Raw genomic sequence first — 20,848 nt, forward strand, 5'->3', positions numbered from 1 at the left:
TGCAATTTTTTTTATGGATTATACATGATCTCTCAAAATATAAAAATTTTATAATTTTTACACCTTAGTTAAATTTTTAAAATTTATAAACATTGGCCCCCACTTATGGTTTTTTTAGTAATAACTCTCACACACCATTTTTTTAAACCGCACTATTTTAATTTTTTAAAAATTATATTTATTAAAATATTACATTCTCTTCATTTTTCTTAGAGCCTCAATTCATACTAAGTGTAAAATATTTAAATATATAAAAAATTTATGGTCAAACTTGAGTCTTAACACCTCTAGCTTTCAAATTTTTTTAAACTAGTTCAAATATCCCAAATTATTAAAATTATTTTATTTTATTTTTCTCTTTATTGAGCTCATAAACTATGTCTTTGAATTTTTTTAGCCAATTTATATATTTAATTTTCTTTAAAAAAGCTACAGATAAATACATTTAAATAATAAAAATTAAATTTTTTGGTAATTTAAATTTTTTAGATAATATTTATATTTAAATAGGAGTATTTTAGTCCAAGACATCTGACTAAATAGTCAATTAATAGTTAGGTAGATGAAAAAAAATCTTAAAAATAAAAAAAGACTTATATTTTATAACTATCCATACTAAAAAGTGTTCATATATATTTCAAAAAATAGAAAAAAGGTATCATTAATTAAGATAAAAATAGATAAAATATTTTACTCTTTTTTAATTATAAGTTTCATATTAATAATTTATTTTTATAGGGTTTTATAACTATCCATACTAAGAAATGTTTATATATGTTTCAAAAAATAAAGGATAGGTATCATTACTTAATATAAAAGCAGACAAAAATAATTTACTCATTTTTAATTATAAGATATTTTCATTTTTTTGCTTTTAAAAACAAAAAATAAGAACAATTTTGAAAACAATTAAATCCAAAATACTTATCTAAACAAGTTTTTTTAAATTTTTTTGTTTTTAAAAATGGAAAACAATTTTTCAATACAGAAACCAAACACACCCAATAACACTTTTGCTCTCACACTACACCCTTTCTTCCTACACAGATCACACAAACATAAAACACCAAAGCTCCCTTATTAATACTATGTTAACCCCTTCCCAAGCTGATTCTTGTAGGTAGGATATTCTATGACCTTCTTATTTCACCACCCCGCATTTAGGAGCTGTTTTGTTGGAAAGAATGAAAATAAATTATTTTAAATAAATAAAAAACAAAACAATAAAAGATGAATAACAGATAGGTCAACCATGTTCTATTCATGAGGGGAGATGAGTAATTTTGTTATTTAGAGTCACAATTTGTGAGATTTGTGGAGGATATGATAATTATCACATTTATAATATCAGGTTTCTTATGAATACAATCAACTTGTTGTGTTAAAATGAAGATTTTATTTTATTTCTTTTATTCATTCCATTCACATTCTTTGCAATAACCAAATGACTTCTTAATCACCACCATTAGCTTGCTTCTCCATATAACTCTAGAGTCCATCATCTTTTTATTTTATTTTATCTTCTTTAATTGATCGGTGTCCTTCAACGCTTACGAATATCATTACCAATTTACAATTGATAATGAAGGATGCTTTGATTTTATATGAATATCACGTCAATAAATCAATATAGTAATAGATAATGTTGGCTTTATATAGTATGTATTGTTTAATATCAATTTTAAAATTAGAAATGTTCTTTAAAATTATTGGAACTTGGATGGTTTGACATGCTTCCGTTGGGCAGCTTATGGTATTCCATTGAATTTTGAAAGCGACATGGAATCCGATATTTCCCATCTTCAACATAATATCTTGACAGCAACGTTATTTAGCCTACGTTTCTATCTTCATATATTACGGTTGCATTTTATTAAAACAAAAACCAAAATTTAACTAAGAAGTAATGTGTGTGTATCCATTAAATATTCTTTTTAGAAGAACAAGGTACGATTTTATCAAACATCTACATAGAAAATTATTTATATGGACTCTACAATTATTTTTGAGAGATTGCATTGTCATTTTGAGCAGACCATAAATTTTAGTTATAATTATAATACAATAATTATTGCACATAAATGCCAGACCTAAGACATGATAAACTCCTTTGATCATCTGTCGTTAATTTGATTCAACTAGTAGGAGTTTTACCAATCTAATTAGTAGTTTCAAATTCGAGTTCTGAGAATGCAATTGTATTAAATCTTCAGTTGGATAACTTTGATATTCTTTGTGGTCTTATGCAACTTGATCTAGATTAAAATGTATTCCCTTTGACCATTAAAAATAAGACGAAGTTAGACTAATTAATATTTTTTTCTCAATTTTACTTATTGTTTATTTTTTGTCATTTGAATTTCTAAGCAATAATTTATAGTAAAATTGAAAGGTTGAACATTTGTTTACAATTTCAAAGTTGTAACTTGCATTTCTTAACAAGCATGAAGTTTATTAACACTGTCTTATATGAAGAACCAAAGTAGCACTCCTTTAAGCCTTTCAATTAAAATTAAGGTACTTGGTATCAATTTTAGTTTATTAGTGACAATCTTATTTGATGTATGGTTATAATTTTTTAAAATAATTCATTTAATAAAAATAAATTATTTTTTATTTTTTAGAACTCTTCAATAATTTTAACTTTTTTACTTGATTTTGCTAAGATAATTAAAAGTAATTTATACATAAAATCACATAGATACTCCTCTAGTTCCATTTATAGATCAGAAAAAGAGTATATGATTTGGTCTTATTTATAAGGCATCTCAATGATTATTGTATGTATATTTACCTTTCTAACCTTATTAAAATTTAAGAATGTTATTAAATGCTATAGTATTTTATTTTTTAAATATATATTTAATAGGAGTAAAATGAAAAAAATTTTGGGTTAAGATGCAACGTTGCCTCTAAACTAGTAATGTTTTCCCTAAACTATTCATTGTAGCAATATTTCTCTTAAACTAATTAAATTAAAGCAATGTTACTCTTATCGTTTAAAACACAAACGTTTGATTGTTTACATGGTGAGAGAGTAAGAAGTTTGACCAACTAGTGCCATATGGCGTCCAACATGCATCATGGATGTTTGATTTGGTGCTTCTTAGGAATTTCAAAAGATAGTCCTTGACAAATGGGAATTTGCAAATGAGTATTTCAAGCAAGGACGCAAGGAGCTTCTCTAAGAGATCAAATGGTAGAAGACTCTAACACAACCATTGGGGAAGTTGGGTAGCAATAGGGGTGGCATTTTTCTGTGAGCAAGGCTGAAAGCTAACAAAAGTGAACAAACAAAGCAAGGAGCTAGTGGGTTTTCTAATGGAGGACTTGAAAGTGGGGCTAGATTAGATTAGTCATATAATAATGCGAGAAGGAACATGTGGATCTAGTTGTGAAGAAAAGGAGGAAAGGGAGAAGATGGTGGTAGGTGAAGAAGGCATTGGTAGCAAGTGGCTATTTTTAGTCTGAGTCGTGCCGAAATACACTATCCTTAAAAGTTATTCCAGCACACAGATTCTTCCACATGATAGCTCCCCATAATTAAATAGACTTGTCTTACAAAAATAGTCAAAGCAACAGAACAATAGAAACTAACAAAAAACAACTAAACAGCACAACCAGCACGAAGGAAGAGGATAGAATCAGCTTGAAAACTCAAAAGCCAGGCACTAAACTCATATGGATCCTCGATATCTATAAACCCAACACAGTTGCACCCATAGTTGGCCTCAACACACAATTAACAAGCAGTTTCAAAACCATAAAGTTGCATAATGCATATTTACTTGTAAGTTTTTGAATGTTGGCATATTAAAAAATCAGTTTGGGTTTTAAATTTAAAAATATTCTCTTGTTAATGGGAATTCAAAACATTGTTGAAGAATTTGAATTCTAAAACACCAAATTCAAAGACTTTCATGTAAGCATATTTTACAAAATTAATTTAATAATTTTGCAAAAATGAACCCAGTAAAAAGAACCTATTGCCTTTTTAACTCATGCACAAGGGGGCAAATCAATTATTTTCAACTATAATTTCCCTGTGTAGGCCTGTCTAATGTACACGAGTCTAATTCTCCTTCAAACCCATTTCATTCCTTATTAAGAGCTCTCGTTATGTGAGTAATGTGAAACTTCTTCTTTTGACACACTTATTCAACAATTACAACAAATGGAGAAAGTCTAAAGCTATTTAGGGTTTTGTTGAGAAGTGAGAAAGAAAGGATCAATGAGGAGAAAATGAGCACCACCACCATAAGAGAGTTTGAGAGAAATAAGGAAGAATGCATTTCATACCAAGGTGGGTGAGCTCGTGAGGGGGAAGGGGGAAGAGTGCTTTTCTCTTTCATTTGCGCCACGTCATCAATTGAGGGAATAACTCACTGTCACATGTACCAAATAAATGCAACCCACTTGCTTCATATAATAGACATTATTGTGTTTAAAATAGTGAGAATAACATTACTAGGAGGAATATTAAGGACAACACTTCTCCACAAATAATTTAAGAGTAAAATTATATCGTAATCTAAATTTTAAAGCAAAAATAATGAGATTGAAATTTTTTTTTTAATTTCAATAAAAATATTAAAAATAATTTATAAATAAAACTAAAAAATTAAATAAGAAGTTTAATAAATCAATCTTTCCTTATAACCACCCTCCCACGATAAGGGGTGGTTAGAGCGTGAATCACACGTTTCTTTTTTAAGATTGGTAAGAACGATGGTAAGAATCTCATCTTGTCATCTGCACTGGTTCTCATCTCTCCCTATCTTTAAATATGTTTCACTCGCAGGAATAGCGCGTGGTTTGTGTACACTCCCGACGAATTGGAAAATTGGCGCCTCTCGCAAAACCCTAAAACGAAAATCTTCATCGCCGGCCGATGTGCCCGCTGCAATACCCGGATGATCCAACTTTCCTGTTCACAATTTTGCTCAGTCTCATCAGGCTTGCCCAACGATGAAGAATGAAGATGAAGCTCAATCAACCGAAGAAGCAAATGCTACTAAACCCATAGAATCCTCTTGAGTTTTACAGTTCCGAAATATCTGAGTAAGCTGAAAGTCCTGTGCATTCCAATTCCAATCCTCCATTGCAGAAGAAAACAAGGGTCCTGCCCTATTTGACAGAGTGCCATGCTTGTGGCTTCAGGATTGGCTTTTTTACTGTAGGCTAAGATCAGACTCGAGAACCTTGTCATTTCAACGAATATTGCCAAATGTGCTCATCTTTTTTCTTTTTTTTTTTTTTAAAGTCATATACAGGGTTGTGGCTGGCAGCACTCTGTTCATAACTTTTTTGAATTACCAAAATGATGCTCCTTTCAAGACAAAAAGGGGGCAAAAAGAGATGATGCTCCGTGCTTTTTATGCCTGCTTGGGCTCCGAATTTTCTGTACGTGTGGATTGCTAGATTCCCGAGATTGCAATCCAGAAATGTGAGTAGTAGTGGAGAACTCAGGATAAGGTGTACGGTTTGATTAGAAAAGGGAATATCTAAGGTATTGGATGGTGGAAATTCCACGAAGTTATTTGACCGTGGTTAAGGATGCAAGTTGTGGTGGAGGTGATTGAGGCAGCTTATTTGGCTGGAGGGGAAGGCTGTGAAATGTGATGACTAAACAGTGCGTTGCCTTTGGGTTTAGTAGCAAACAGAGATTAATATATTTTGAATGATCATCTCAAGACATAAGCTATGAGGGTTATTGATGATCAAGGGCTCACATTGATTGGTAAATGAATACTATAGTTCTCCAAGGATTTCTGAGAACTGTTGCTCATTGAATGCGAGATATTTAGGTACTTGGAAGATTGGAGCTTCCAATATTGATTTGTAATGAAAGATCTGACTGCTAAAGAATCAAGAAAGCATACACACTACCATAGACACAGGGTATGTCATTGACACGAACACAGTGATGGAACCAAATTTGATATGTTGAGTTCTAACTTATAGTGTCATATAGTGATAATGCCATGTTGTGTATAACACGAGCGTCCGTATATTGATCCTGGGCAGGGCACTGTTTTCTATTGGCTGTACTTCATAGCAAAGAGATAAGGGGGTTTAAGAAGTGTGAACATTTTAGAGTGATTCTTTAGTGGACATGAATTGTCTCAGGACCTATCTAAGCGTGAATGGAAGGAATTATGTGAAGACTGATTCAAAAGATATTTAGTGCATAGCTGAATATGATGCTGAAGAAGAGACTGGAGAAGAGCGTCTGAAGGTGGGGGGTAAGAGCTTGTTCTAACATGTAAAAGAACTTGGTGAGCATTGATGTTAGTCACTAGCAAGCAGATTCTGCAATGTGTGGGAAAGAATACACAACAGACATAAATTGGCTGCTTTTCCTAAAACAACGCTACGACAGGGAAAGAGGTTGCATGATAAACTTCATTTCAGATGGTAAACCAAAATCCTTTATCATGAGATTTATATTGATACGTAGGGTTTTGCTCCTGGGGCTCCTTTCTAGTGTTCCTTGAAGTAGAGAATGTTATCTAAGGCATTAAGTTGGCCATTTTATGCTTCTTTGGCATGCATCTTCCCCTAAAGGCAAACATTTCTAAGAACTGTCTTAATTGGAAATGGGGATAGAAAAGTATTATCTTCTTGTTTAGATCAAAAGTTAGATTAGGTTGCTAATTGATGTATGATGATAATTCTGACTGATAGAGATTAGGAAAGAATAGAAGGAATTGAGAGAAGAACAGGGAAGGCAGGGGAGACAGAGAGAAATTAAGAGGAATAGGAATTAGAGAGATAGAAGAGAGGATATGCTGAATAGTGGGCAAGCTTCTACATTGATCAATCATAGAGTTCACTATTTGAGTTGTAGGGTATTTATTGGAATAGGAATAATACCCAACGGCTACTGATGGCCACACATATTAATGGTTATACAACTAACCAATGTCATTATTATAAAATCATAACACTAATGTTCTTTCTGTCTATTATTATCTCTAAAATTATGCTATTGTTCTGGCACTTTTAATTTTATGGGCATGAACAAAATCTAATCTAGAACACAATGAGGATTAGTCTGTAACCAAGAGCAGAGGTTATGTGAATGGAAATTGTCATTGAGGATTATAAGAAAAGCACCCAGCAACTAGTTGACGAGACGCTAGAGACTACAATAAACTTGTATAAAATTGAAAGTAGATCATGATATTTCCAGTTCAAATTTTTGTGTTCTTTCAAGGAACTTTAATTTTGGGCAAACTTATTATGAATATATCAATGATGCTGCATTTTAACTGTATGATCTATATTTTTTGCTTTCCCTCTTTTTATCATGTAAAGACATTTAGCCTTGATAGGAAAAAGATATTTGGAAAATGTGTGATTTCTTTTTGGCCAAGAAAAATGTGTGATGGCTAAAGTCACTATACCCTGAAATTGTGTTATGGATGACTTTGGAAAATGTTTAGGAAGGAGTTTGGTGATCATGACTGATGCAATACTCTGAAAATACTGCAATTCCGATCAACCAATCCCTACCATGATTTAATATTGTTGGACAGTATAGTGATGCTCTTTAGTCTGTTTGCCGTTTCCTGGTCATGTGGCTTTCCACTTCAGAAAGTTCTGATTCTATTAGGTTGATGATTCTTGCAGGTGTTTTAACATATTCATTGGGAGCAGATTTAGGTTTTTAGGAAATTGTGAAATGGAGAGAGAATTGTTCTGTTTTCTGAAAGAAACTATTTCTCATTCTGGTCTGATTTTTTTTTTATTTAATTAAACTGTCTCAATTAAATATTTTAATTTGTTAGGTATTCCTTATGCTTCTAGAGTCTTGTTCTTGTAGCAAGGTATGCTGAATAACTGATGGATTAAATTGAATCACATACATTTCCAAACTAAAAGAACTGAATCTGGCAAAAACCAGCCTATTTGTTTTTTTGGTGATTGAATTCACATACACACATTGTGGCATTCATATTCTATATGATTGTGGCATTCACATTTTGGAACATTTGTCTGGGTGGATTCGTTGATGGATTTGCTAGGCGTTAGCATCCTGGACTATGATGCTTCTGATGATTCACTGGGGCTTTTGTGGGATCTTTTAGCTTCTTGCTTTCTGATGCAATGATTGATCTTGGTTTGTTGCTTGCTTTCATGATTAGTCCATTCATACTTTGGGGCTTCTTTGCCACTCATTAATATACACTTTACTTATATTTCCTAACGTTTAAATAGTAGTTAAGCAATACTTGTTGGTTGCCTGATATCATTATAGGCTTCACATATTATTTGGCTTTAGGGTCTGTGATCAATGAAACTTATTTGTAGAGATAAAGGTTCCTTAGACTTAAGGCAAATTTTGAGTAGTACTTAGATATTTGCTATCAAGTCCTTAAATAGAAGCAAGACACGTGGAGGAACTCTGTTGAATATGTTGATAGAGGGATAATAAATTGTAAAGATGGAAAAATGTTAGTTTTTAGGAAAAATTAATCAGTTGGTCCTTATAGTTTTGACTCAATTATAGTTCAATTCCTAAACTTTGATTCGTTGTAACTCAATCCTTATAGTTTTAACTCGGTTGTAACTTAGTCCCTTAACTTTGCCTTTTACAATTTAGTCCCTATAGTTTCAACAACTTAAATATTGATCCCTAAAATATTAAAAATAAAATTATAAAAATTAAAAATATTTTGAACTTTTAATATTTATAAAGATTAAAAGGCTTTAATAATTTAAAAATTTAGTACTAATATTATAAATATTAAAAGTTCAAAATATTATAATTTTAATCTTTTAATCTTTAAATATTATAAGTATAAATATTAAAACTTCAAAATATTTTTAATCTTTATAATTTTTTTTAAATATAAGGACTAATATTTAAGTAGTTGAAACAATAGGGACTAAATTACAAGAGGTAGTTTAGAAACTAAGTTACAGCCAAGTTAAAACTATAAGAATTGAGTTACAACGAGTCAAAGTTCAGGGATTAAGTCACAACTTGGTCAAAACTATGGGGACCAAATGATTAATTTTTCCTATTTTTTATTAAACTTGATAACAGAGAGCTAATTAACTTCATAGGATAAGTCTTGTCCCAATCAAAATGCTCTTGAAAGCAATCCTTTAACTTAAACATAGATCTATAACATAGAAAATGGGGAAATGAAAAGCCTAGAAGAAAATCCTATTTTCATCCTTGATAAACTGGTGGACTTTCAATTCGGTACCCGACAAATTTTTGTTCTGGAATGTTTGCTTGTTGCCCTTCCAACCAAAATTTATCATCAGACCATGGTCTATTGACTTAAAAATTATTAGGAGGAAATTATTACCCCGGAGAAGATGGGAGGAGGATAACATAGCGGATTTTGGACGAAAATAGACTGGAAGGGCAATATTAAAACTGTTATAATAATTGAGAGACTAAATTAAAATAAATATATTTGGAAGTTTAGCCATACGTCAGGGGATTAAAAATTGGACTTCTTAAGTTTAAAGTTCCTTAATAAAGCATAGAAACACAAAGTTAGAAAACCAAATAAAAGAAAATGGGTCCAATATAAAAAACAGAAGAATTTATTCAAGAGAATATGGGAAGTCAGTGAAATTCCAGACAAGCATCCTTTAAGTGGATAGCAAGTTCAAGTCTTAATGGTAGCAACCTAGCACAGAAACATGGGTGCTCCTAAACTGCAATTGATAACACAGCAAAAATAACAGGTTGGCAATAATCGCAAATTCTGTAACAAAAGTTTTATGAAGTTGTATGTTTATCTGGCTTTATCTTAAGGAACAAAAAAGTTGTTTATGTTCTTGTATATGGTATCCTTGCTTTCAAGCTTTTATTAAGGTCTTATTATTTCTGATATTCCTAGTTTTAAAGCGTTTAATTGTGATAACAGACATGAAATGCATTGTGTTTCTTGGATTATTTTGATGGACCAAATATCTGTTGACTAGGAACAAGGAGTACGGAATCTGTTTGCTGTGAGATGCTTTGTATAAAGGGGCTTCCTATCAATCTCAATGCATCATATATAACAAAATGGTAGAAGCCAAATCTGAAAGATGGCTCATGGTGGCTCCTCACTTATTTCACTGTTCATAAAGCCATATTTACTGTTTATAGAGCCATGGCTCAGAGAAAATTTCAGGCTGCGTGCTACATGTTTGACTCCAGGAAAATTTTCCTCTTCTTTCTTCTTTTAAATTTCTAAACTGCATATTTTTAAAATTTCTTTTAAAAAAATAACACTGGCTGAGGTCAGTGTCTACATCTCACCTCTGCTTTCCCGTTTTTCCAGAGGACAGGAACATTTTTCCTCTCTCCTTTTTTCTCTTCCTCCCACCCCCTCTGTTCTCTCCTGCAGCTCTGCATTCAGCATTCCCAGCTTCATCTATTATGCTTTCACATCTTTTACTCCAATCATTGCTTCCTCCTCCATTTGTATTCAGATGCAAACACCATTGCTTGTGCTGTTGGCCAGCTTCTGGTGACTCTAGATCTACCAAGTGATTTTGATTTTTGGCTTCTTCGATTTTATGAGAATGTGTTTGTAGGAACAGCGTCATTGAGTGAAGACAAGCAGGTCACAGTGGAGAGATACGCATAAGTTTGTAGAGGCATTGTCAAGGATTTACAAGGCAAACAGAAATTGGGGGACTTGAGGGAGCTCGATGTGGAGGAGAAGAAGCTGCTGTTGGAAAGATTGATGAAGTGGCCGTATCTTACCTGATTGAAAGAAAAATTGTGTAGTTATAAGGTGAATTTCAGCAGAGTTTGATTTTATGTCAAATAATGGCTTCAATTTACTGAAAGTTATACATTTAATCGGGTGTTATGCCCTCTTTCTGTTTTGATCTCCTTCGCTTAGTTGAGTTTTTATTTGAGTTTGTTCTTTTTGTATTCTTTGGTAATTCATTTGTTTTGGTTGATTTCAACAAGAAACTAGCATCTTCTGAGTGATCCAGGTGTTCTTAGTTCCTGTTCTTCTGTACCAATGAAATATGAATATCCCCTGCTGAAGTGCTGCAGAATCTCACTCTATCTTTAAAGGGCCTTTTTGTCAAATTCATTTATTTAGTGATGATATGAATTTCATCTAGCCTAATATTTGTAAAATCAAAATTATCCTTTTTTTTTTCTTTCTTTTATTCCTCTTGCCAAGTTTGTGTGTTAGATATGGATTCTATTTTTTATTATGGGGCTTGCTTGTGCAGCGCTAGAAATTAGCGCTTTGCCTTCAGAAGACAACATGCGATATTTCAATGTGATGATCCTTTCCTCAGCACAGTCACGTTATAAAGGTAGTGATATATTCCTATATATATGCACTGCACTACAAGGCAATAATTTTTGATGGGCTAGAAATATGGAATGCATCTCTATATAATTTTGGTCTTTTTGGCGTTACATTGAAAACTGCTACAAACGTTTATGTTATATAATCAAATCTTATTAAGGAATGATCCTCCCAAAACCCTACTTTCTGTTTTTGCTTTGAAATATCCATTTTATCACTGCATTTATGGCTTAGTTGCATTTTGAATGTTTTAAGCTTTTAGACTCTTGATGAATTTCCAGTCAGAGTTTCAATCACACGTATTTTGAGCAATAGTGATCCTCTTTTATATTGTCCAGGCAAGAGAAGGTTGCAATCATCAATGGAAGAAACAACAAAAACATTGCGTAAGAAGAGGATGTTTATCTGCTACTGCTGATGGTTTTTTCGGTTGGCAAGTATGAGCTTCCAAAAGTAATCCTCTCAAACAGTTGTACAATGGTTTTCATATCATTCTTAATTACATAATTAGTTTATTCTCTTCCTCCCTCTCTCTTTTCTATTTACTTCCCACTTTCTCCTTTCCCCGTTTGCTCTATTGGTTCTAAATCAAGAAGCCTCTATAGCTTTCCATTGAATCCTAGAGAGTTTTTCTTTCTTTCTTTGTTTTTTCCCCCCTTTTGTCTTAGCCACATGCCATCCCGCATTGGTTTTATCAAAATCTATATAGTTAAACATAGCACCCTGACTTGGGTGTTGTCTTAGTGCATGCAGATTTAATTCATATTGCACTCATCAAAGGTTTGTGCCCATATGATCAGCATTCACTGGAAAGTAGTATTTTATGGTTTCTGCCATTGTCCTTGTATGCCCTCAAACTTAGGTTTTTCCTTTGGCAATATAGGCTCTTCATGAGTAAAAGTAAAACATTGAAACTGGGCTTAGATTGATACCTTATGTTATTTTGATATTCCTAGGAGTAATGCGATAGAAATAAGGTGCTGGGGTTGCAATATGAACTTTGATGTATGGGCTTCTCATTTTGCAAGATTGTCCAAGAACAAATTCTTATTGCATGCCGATTTAATTAGTATTGTACTCATCAAAGGTTTTGCCCATATGATTAGCATTCACTACAAAGCAGTATTTTATGGTTTGTGCCATTGTCCTTGTATGCCCTCAAACTTAAATTTTTTTCTTTGGCAATATAGGCTCTTCATGAGGGAAAGTAATATTGAAGCTGGGCTATGATTGATACTTTGTTATTTTAATGTTCCCAGTAATAATAGTATGATGGAAATAAGATGCTGGGGTTGCAATATGAACTTTGATGTATGGGCTTCTCATCTTGCAAGATTGTCCAAGAACAAAGGGAACTTTCTCAAGTTGCACTAAGGCAATCCTATATGAACAAATGCGTTTTTAGTGAATGCTTTGTTTTGGATGTTCATATGATAATTTTTCATGTGAGTTATGGCTTATAGAGTGCCATAATTTTTTCCTAATGATTATTAGTTGGCTTCACAGAACATAAATTGAAATTTGGCATAATATGCTGTAGCATAGGAATTATATGTTTCTTCAATGTCTAATGTATGATGGAAATAAGGTGCTGGGGCTGCAATATGAACTTAAAATTTGCAAGAACATTATGGATATAATGAACCTTAGATTTTATCATGCAGAATTGTTGACTTTATGAAGTAGCAGCAGAAATTGTTCTTAACTGCTCAGAGGTGTACATATTGGAATGCCTAGCTGCGGGGGTAAGTTGCCCATTTTCTATATTAATATAATTCTTTTTTTGTCTCATGCATGAGGCACTATGTTTACAAGTGTCTGTACTTGTATGAATTATTCTCTCTCTTTCCATGATTGATATTATTGGATATGGCACTTTGTTTTCTCTTATATAATATTGATGTAGGACTTACCAAAAAAATATTGATGTATCAAAATATGAAAATGGATCATCTACACAAGCTATCATGATTTCGGTGAAAGAGTATGTAGTTATGTATTAAGTCCTAATTCTCTAGCCCGGTGAAGTTAGATGATTTTTTTAAAAGGATTTTCTAATCTTGGTCGTGTTAGAGGGCTTGTGAGGTTTGCCATATCAGAACCACTTTGAGCTATAATGACTTGAGGTGAATTATTGAGTCTGTACGGTACCCATGGCCTAAAGATTTGTGTAGTATATTTTTTTTTCCCCCCTGTAATCTGCCATTTTTCAAGAGATTCAAGTTTCATTAGCTATGTATCTGCTACACATGTATTCTGGAATCCTACCTTTTATGAGATCCTTCTTACAAGGAGCGCTTTCTTTCAGCTTCCCGGGAGGCAAGAGTGTAAGGCCAATAGCTTGGAGTGTCCTGTGTGACTGTGTCTGTTGTTTTAGGTCATTATGTTTGTCTTAAATTATGGAACTACCTTTAGGTAGGAATTTTTTTGTATTTTATGTGGCTATGTAGTGCAAGAGCATGGGTTGTCCCCAATGGATGTAGAACTTTGGCACTCCAACCTTTTGAACAGTATGTATTAGGTGCACGAGCACCAGTGAAAATATTAATATAAGTTAACTTTAGTTATGTTTCCATATATCTTCTCTTTATCAGTCTTTATGTTATGTTTAAGTCATTTAAAATGGTATGTATGTGACTGCTTATTCTATCTCTTATGTGCCACAAAGGGCAATTGAATGGTCAACTATGATCTCTTGATTACAAATTCAATGGTAATTTGCATATTAGTTATTTTAACTTGTCTCACAGTTATTTATGCAAATCATTGTCTGCATGTAATTAAAGTTATCAGCTCCATCTTGGGTGTGTTTTTGTCTTGAATGAGGTAATCCAACTGTGTGGGTTTATCACTTTATCTTTTGTCATGTTGCTTTTTTATTTTTGTTTACTGTCAGAACAATGTTCAAAAGTGAATATTTCGACCAATGGGTGTTAAATTTTACATATATCCAGAATTTATGAGTAATTAAATATTTGCAGGGAACTGGAGTCGGTTTCCCTCAGCTCAGCGGAGGTGTAGAATCTGGACCCAGGCTTTTTTTTTTTTTTTTAACATTTCGTAAAATAGAAAATTACATAAATTGTAAAAAATTTTAATAAATTTCACCAATCTAGTTAGTTCAAAATTTATATGAATGATTCACATTTAATTTATAAAAATTATAAAAAAATTAATATTTAACCCACACTGTTCAGAGTACATCTAAAAAAGTCAATTTATGAAAAAATTAATACTAAATATAAATTATTTATATTAAATTTAAATTTTTTTGTAATTTATATAATTTTTTATTTTAAAAAAATATAAAATAAAATAATAAAAAATGTTAAATTTGAATGACTCAAAATAAATTTCCTTAAAAGGAAGCCGACTCCAACTATTCCTCAATAAATTATCAATTTACTAGACTGGTTGCAGTCGTTTATTGTCCTATCACATCAATCAAAGGGTCAACTTTGAAGAATTTTTTTGCAAGGATCATTTAATGTAGTTACATCAATTTTAGCCATAATATTTTTACACTCATCTATCTATGTTTTTCTGAATTTTATGAGTAGAGATCTTTATAAAAAGTTACGACAGTATGTTGAAGTCTGATAGTCTAGATAAAGTTGAAGACTTGATTAAAAAAAAAAATAATAGGCGGCAATTTAAAAGACTCCACATCTTTTGATTTATTATAACTTTTAATTCCTTAAAAAAAATGTTAAATCCTATTGTGGGGTCTAAATATTAAGTATGAATCTTAGTTTTAATCCTTTGGAATCCATTTTATATATTCTGTATCTTAATTGTGTTTCATTTAAGTATTGATTAAGATGTGGGAAAAATTTTGCCTTCTTATTTATGTTAGCATTATAAATTGTTTCCTCTGTTTCAAAAATTGCTTATATGTGAATTTTTAATACATCATTTTATCCTTTTTTTATCAGAAATAGAGTAATTATTTGGTCCATTAGTAGATCAGATCGATAATGAAATGTCATGTTAATATAGCATGTTTTGGGTGTCAGTTATCAATTCTACTACAGTTTTTGTTTAAAATTCAACTGCCACATTAAGAAAGAATACCAGAACATGTTTGATAGTTATTTGAATAACTGTCAAATATGCATATTATAATATACTAGAAATGGTCTTGGTACAAAGTTTGAAGGGCATATTAGATAATCATTTTATATAATTGTCAAATATACCATTATGTAAAATGTATAAAAAATGGTTCTAGTACAAAGTTTGAAGGGCATATTAGATAGCCATTTCATGTAACTGTCAAGTATGCCATTTTAGATAGCCATGAATGGCTATCTAAAATGGCATACTTGACAGTTACATGAAATGGCTATCTAATATGCCCTTCAAACTTTGTACTAGGATCATTTCTAATACATTATACTTGACATTTATTAATAACTATAATGGCATATTTGACAATTACATGAAATGACTATCTAATATACCCTTCAAATTTTGTTCTAGGATCATTTCTGATACATTATACTTGACATTTATTAATAACTATTAAGTATAGGGTCATATATTTGACACTTGTTTAATTGTCAAGTATATGATCATTGTATAAATGCCGGAAGTTTATTTGACTAACCATCAATATAGGAAAAAAATTACTGTCAAATATGCTCAATTTTGTAATAGTGATTCCTTTGAGCATTGGCTTAGTGTATGTTTTCTTAGTTTTAAAATGGACTATGGTGTATTTTGAGGAAAATGGTGATAACAGAGTTTCAATTATTCTTGTAGGAGGGAAGCATATCTCCCTCCTGAGCTAGACAAACATACCCTTACCTTGGATAATATTGAATATGTATCATTTTCGCATGATATTAATGGCTTTTTTAGTTTTGCAAGATATAATTTTATTTTAGGCAACCTAGGAGTATTATTTTTATCTCTTTATAATATTATCTAATCAAGTATTACACAACATACTTCTATAACTATTTTGGTTTGTTATAAAACAATTTTATGATTGCTTGCATAACTTGATGTCAGATTTTTTAAATATCATTTCCTTATTGATGGCTCTTTTAATTTCCCATTGTTCACATCTAAAGAAGCTATTTTTTAAATTTAATTCTTCATCTTTAACAACATTGTAAATATGTACGATAATATAATTTAGATGCCTGTTGGTGATGATTATTAAAAAAATTTCAATGATATTTAACTGTAAATGATGTTCTCTTAAATTGATTACAATGAAAGCATATGCTTCCTATGCACGAGAAAGTAAATGATATTTATGACAATAAGAGACACGATCTTCTATATGATGTTGTGTCAACAAATATGCTTCCCGTCCAATGCACGGAAGAATTGGTGCTAGTTGTGAATAAGAATAAGAAATACAAAAGCATGCATTAATATATTATCCTTCAAATTTTCGTGTATAAGATGGGAATTATATATAGATATATATGGTTCAATGTGCATGCCAAAAGTTATTTTCATAAACTACTTATTGCAAGTAAATATTCTAGAAAAAGATCTACTGTGACCTTTGCGGCACCATTAGGTGCAAAAATTGACATTTTCTTAAACAATTTTATTGAAAGGTCAGTAATGAAGGGGTTGCATTTTTTTTTACATAAAATAATTAATGGATTTTCACACAGAGACAGATTGATGAATAAAACAATTTTCTGGAGGAGATTGGAGTAAAGGAAAGATAATTTACAAATGTATTCCCAATTTGATTGTATCTAATTTAATTTTTTAAATTTTGTTGTCTTGATAATAACTTTTTTTTTTTTTGTTACAAGAGAGTTTGAATCGTGATTAGTAAATAACACACAATATTAATAATAATTCTAAATAATGCATCATTTTACTTCTAAACTCAGGATTACATGGCAATAAAAATAATTGAATTAGAACTAAATTAATGGTCAATTCAATTGCCTCACTGCCAAGTTGAACCCAAGACCTGAAAGATGAGAACAAAATGCTCCCACCAACAAGTCACTGAGCAACTATGCTAATAATAAATTGATTGTAATAAAATGTACAGAATTAAATCATTGTAGTATTAGCCATGTGAGTTTACTCCTAAAGAAAATCATCAATGCTTTTCTTGTTGCCCCTTCGTTCTTGTGAGCAGGATGCATTAAAATATTCCTTGGGGTCAAAATTACAAACCAAACCTCCGGATACCTTTTTAAATACATAAAACCCCTTGAACTTCCTGTCAGTCTCTGGCCCAACCTCTTCCTCCTTCCTCTCCTTTCTTTGTTGATTCACACTCTCCCACATGGCTTCCCATGGACCTTGTGTTCATGTCTCACTGAACCAGGTAGGAGCAGTTCCAAACCATGCAGATGAAAAAGGTCATGGTGAAGAGGCTGGAAGTAACAATTTTGATTACTCTCAAAGGGGACAATGGCTTCGAGCTGCAGTTTTGGGAGCCAACGACGGGCTGGTCTCGATTGCTTCATTGATGATGGGTGTAGGAGCTGTGAAGGAAGATGTGAGAGCCATGCTTCTTGCTGGTTTTGCAGGTACAGTTGCCGGAGCCTGCAGTATGGCCATAGGAGAGTTTGTGTCTGTGTACACTCAATATGACGTTGAGATTATGCAGATGGAGAGAGATCAGAATGATGTGAAAGAAAAGGGGTTGACAGAGAAGAAGAAGAAGAAATTACCAAATCCATTTCAGGCTGCTTTGGCTTCTGCATTCTCATTCTTTGTGGGAGCACTGGTGCCTTTGCTTGCTGCTGCATTCATCACAAACTACAAAGTGAGGCTCATGGTGATTGTGTTGGTGTCAAGCTCGGCTCTTGTGGTGTTTGGAGGGTTGGGTTCTATTCTGGGAAAGACTCCTGTGGTTAGGTCTTGTTTGAGGGTTCTGGTTGGAGGATGGATAGCCATGGCTATCACTTTTGGGTTAACCAAATCATTGGATTCTGGGGGAGTGCATTTATGAGCATGAACCTTGTACTGCTTTCTCTATACTCTCTTTTCATCCTCTCACAAATAATATTTTATAGTGTAACAGTGCAATTTCTTTGAGAATGTGAGTGAATAATACCCCCCCCCTCTTTCACTGAGAAATTTGTGATCATCTTAAGTTTACTGGCTCTTGGTTTCTCTGCTTCTACAATTTATTTTTTCCCCCCATGAAACAAAGCCTGGAATCGTTGACTAAGTGTGATTATATTGTGAGGAAATAATTACTAGTCAATACTCAAATTATCATCATTGATTACTGTTCTGTTCTGGCCAGTAAAATAACATGCAACACATATACTCTCGATCTATATAATATAAGTCTTTTTCTCTCTGTTTTACTTGGTTTAAAATATAAGTTGTTAGATGATATCTAGAGTATTTAATATTTTTCCCTATTTTGCCCTCCTGTACAATTAAATACTCTAAGTTATTAATTCATCATAATTAATGCAGTATTGACTTTTGATATGGGTAAAATTTATTAGATATTTTTTGAGGACATTTGGCATACCAAAATACAATATATTTAATAAAGATAAAGTTTAATTAATGATTTTTTCAATGTTACCCTTTCTATTATAGTCTTTCTCTTTTTAATATTCTTTTACAAATAAAAGATTAAATAAATGTCATTTTAAAAATTTATATTTTTATTTAAAAAATAGAGTTATAAAATATATTTAATAAACTTTATTGATATGCATTATTTTGTTTAAAATTATCTTATACATTGGGATGGATGAAGGGAGGGAATATTATAATTCCTTTACATTTGATGATGTAACTTCCATTTAGTTATCATTGAGCTATATCATATTTAATAGTTTTTGTTTCAAAGATTTCTTCTTGCAAATAAAGAGTAATGATTATGCAATGATAGAGGAAATTTTCTCAGTGAAGAAGGATCTTAGAAGTGTATGCAGTAACAAGGGAATCTCATGTTATGATCTTTCTGCTAATGAAGACGTTAATCAAAACACTGGTTGGTAGGGACGTGGTTTCTCTGTACTTCACATCTCAACTCTTGTATTTATTTTTAAATGGTTGAAATTTAACATTTTATGAAATTAATTTTTTTTATTTTTTTAATTATATTCCTAATTCTTGAATTGTAGTTTAAATGATATTAGTTATCTTTTAAATTTATTTATTTATTTTTCATGAATTTCACATTTTAATAGTGATTTTACAAAACATTAAATTTTAACTATCCAAAAATAAATTTAAAGGCTGAGATGAAAAGTGGAGAGAGGGGAAAGATAAAGAAGCCAAGTTTGATTGGTAGCTGCATCATATTTAATACTATCTTTGTTTTAAATTATAAAGCCCTTTTAGGAAATATTTGATATTCCAAAATATAATACATTTTCATAAAAATAAGATTTTATCAATGATGCTTTTTTAATATTAACCTTCATATTATATTCTCTTTAATATTTTTTTCATAAATAGAATATTAAATGGATGATATTTTTGGATGTTTATATTTTTATTTTTAAAAAAATAAAATTATAAGGTATATTTAATAAATTTTATTGGATGAAGGGAGTATTTATTTGGAGCAAAAATGAACATCAAAGCAATTTGTAGACCATTTTAATAATGTAATAGATTCTTGTGAAGTTATTCTTCAAACACAACGACGCACAGGAATTGATTAACATGCAGATCGAATAATGATTGTGCTTTTTATTCTAATTTTTTTCTCCGTAAATGATCCCAAGACATCAAGTCTTGAATTACACTTCCTTGAACATTTGGATTGTTGATTTCAAAATGGAAAAGGAAAAGGCAAGGAAAGTGGAGAAAGAAGACCCAAAATATACAATTCCTTGTAAATTCCATTAGTTTTTAACACTTTTCAAAAACCCCTTTACTCATTTATAAAGCAGTCAAACAATATCTTAAACCTTAAAATGAGACGCTACTTTTCAAAAGTTAAAGATAGAAATTTTAAGTAGATCTTTTATCTTTTACATTCACCAAATCCAGTTTCACTAACAGTTGGGATGTAATTTTTTAAAATTAATTTAGCTAAACTTAAATATTCAATCAACATCAAGCACTTCCCAAATGTTGGAGGTGACAAGACCAAACAAGCTTTCAGATTTTCTTGTAACTTAATTATTGATCGTTGTATCCTTTTACAAGTGTTTTATTTCCCATCTTGGATACATCTAGGTGGGATCTATCCTAGATATATCAGAGGGTTGTGATTTAAGTTAAGAAAAAAAAGGTTGTCCAAAAAGACGTAAAAAATATTAATATTTACTAAGATAAGATGTCTGCTAGCATTTTGTAAAAGCATTAGTCATGTCGGAGTTTGAGATCCAAAACAACAAAAGTTAGCTTAGATATCATCTTCACAGTTTCAGGCTTTCAGCACAAAAGAAACTCTGCGTGTCACGGTGAGATTGAGACATTTAGCTCTGAAAATCTGACACGTACACGAAAGCTCCATTCGTTGTTATTGGTAGTTTTGTTATGTCTCATAAGTCACAAGTCATTATCACTATCCAATAAGTAAAATGCCGTGAAATCAAATGTTACGGTTGATGCAGGGGAGGTGTTAGAAGACA

At 31.6% G+C, this 20,848-nt stretch overlaps 1 protein-coding gene and 1 long non-coding RNA gene across 3 annotated transcripts; both read left to right on the forward strand.

Moving 5' to 3' along the window:
* The first annotated feature begins 4,775 nt into the window (after nt 1-4,775).
* Nucleotides 4,776-13,864, forward strand: LOC129305423 (uncharacterized). Of its 2 annotated transcripts, XR_008591987.1 has the most exons (8): nt 4,776-5,176; nt 5,264-6,417; nt 9,955-10,042; nt 10,555-10,757; nt 11,215-11,301; nt 11,636-11,750; nt 12,962-13,042; nt 13,606-13,864. It is a non-coding gene; the product is annotated as an uncharacterized LOC129305423 (long non-coding RNA). The 2 variants fall into 2 exon arrangements; XR_008591986.1 differs by having other exon boundaries at nt 4,778-5,176; nt 9,955-10,757.
* Nucleotides 13,865-17,480: 3,616 nt separating this feature from the next.
* LOC129304523 (vacuolar iron transporter homolog 4-like) lies at nt 17,481-18,371 on the forward strand. The gene has a single exon (XM_054944209.1). The coding sequence runs from the start codon at nt 17,572-17,574 to the stop codon at nt 18,241-18,243; it is 672 nt and encodes a 223-aa protein (XP_054800184.1). The 5' UTR covers nt 17,481-17,571; the 3' UTR covers nt 18,244-18,371.
* Nucleotides 18,372-20,848: the final 2,477 nt, after the last annotated feature.

Source organism: Prosopis cineraria, unplaced genomic scaffold, assembly GCF_029017545.1.
Source record: "Prosopis cineraria cultivar Desert tree isolate PC_DT_omini unplaced genomic scaffold, ASM2901754v1 PC3, whole genome shotgun sequence".
In the NCBI taxonomy this organism is placed as follows: domain Eukaryota; kingdom Viridiplantae; phylum Streptophyta; class Magnoliopsida; order Fabales; family Fabaceae; genus Prosopis; species Prosopis cineraria.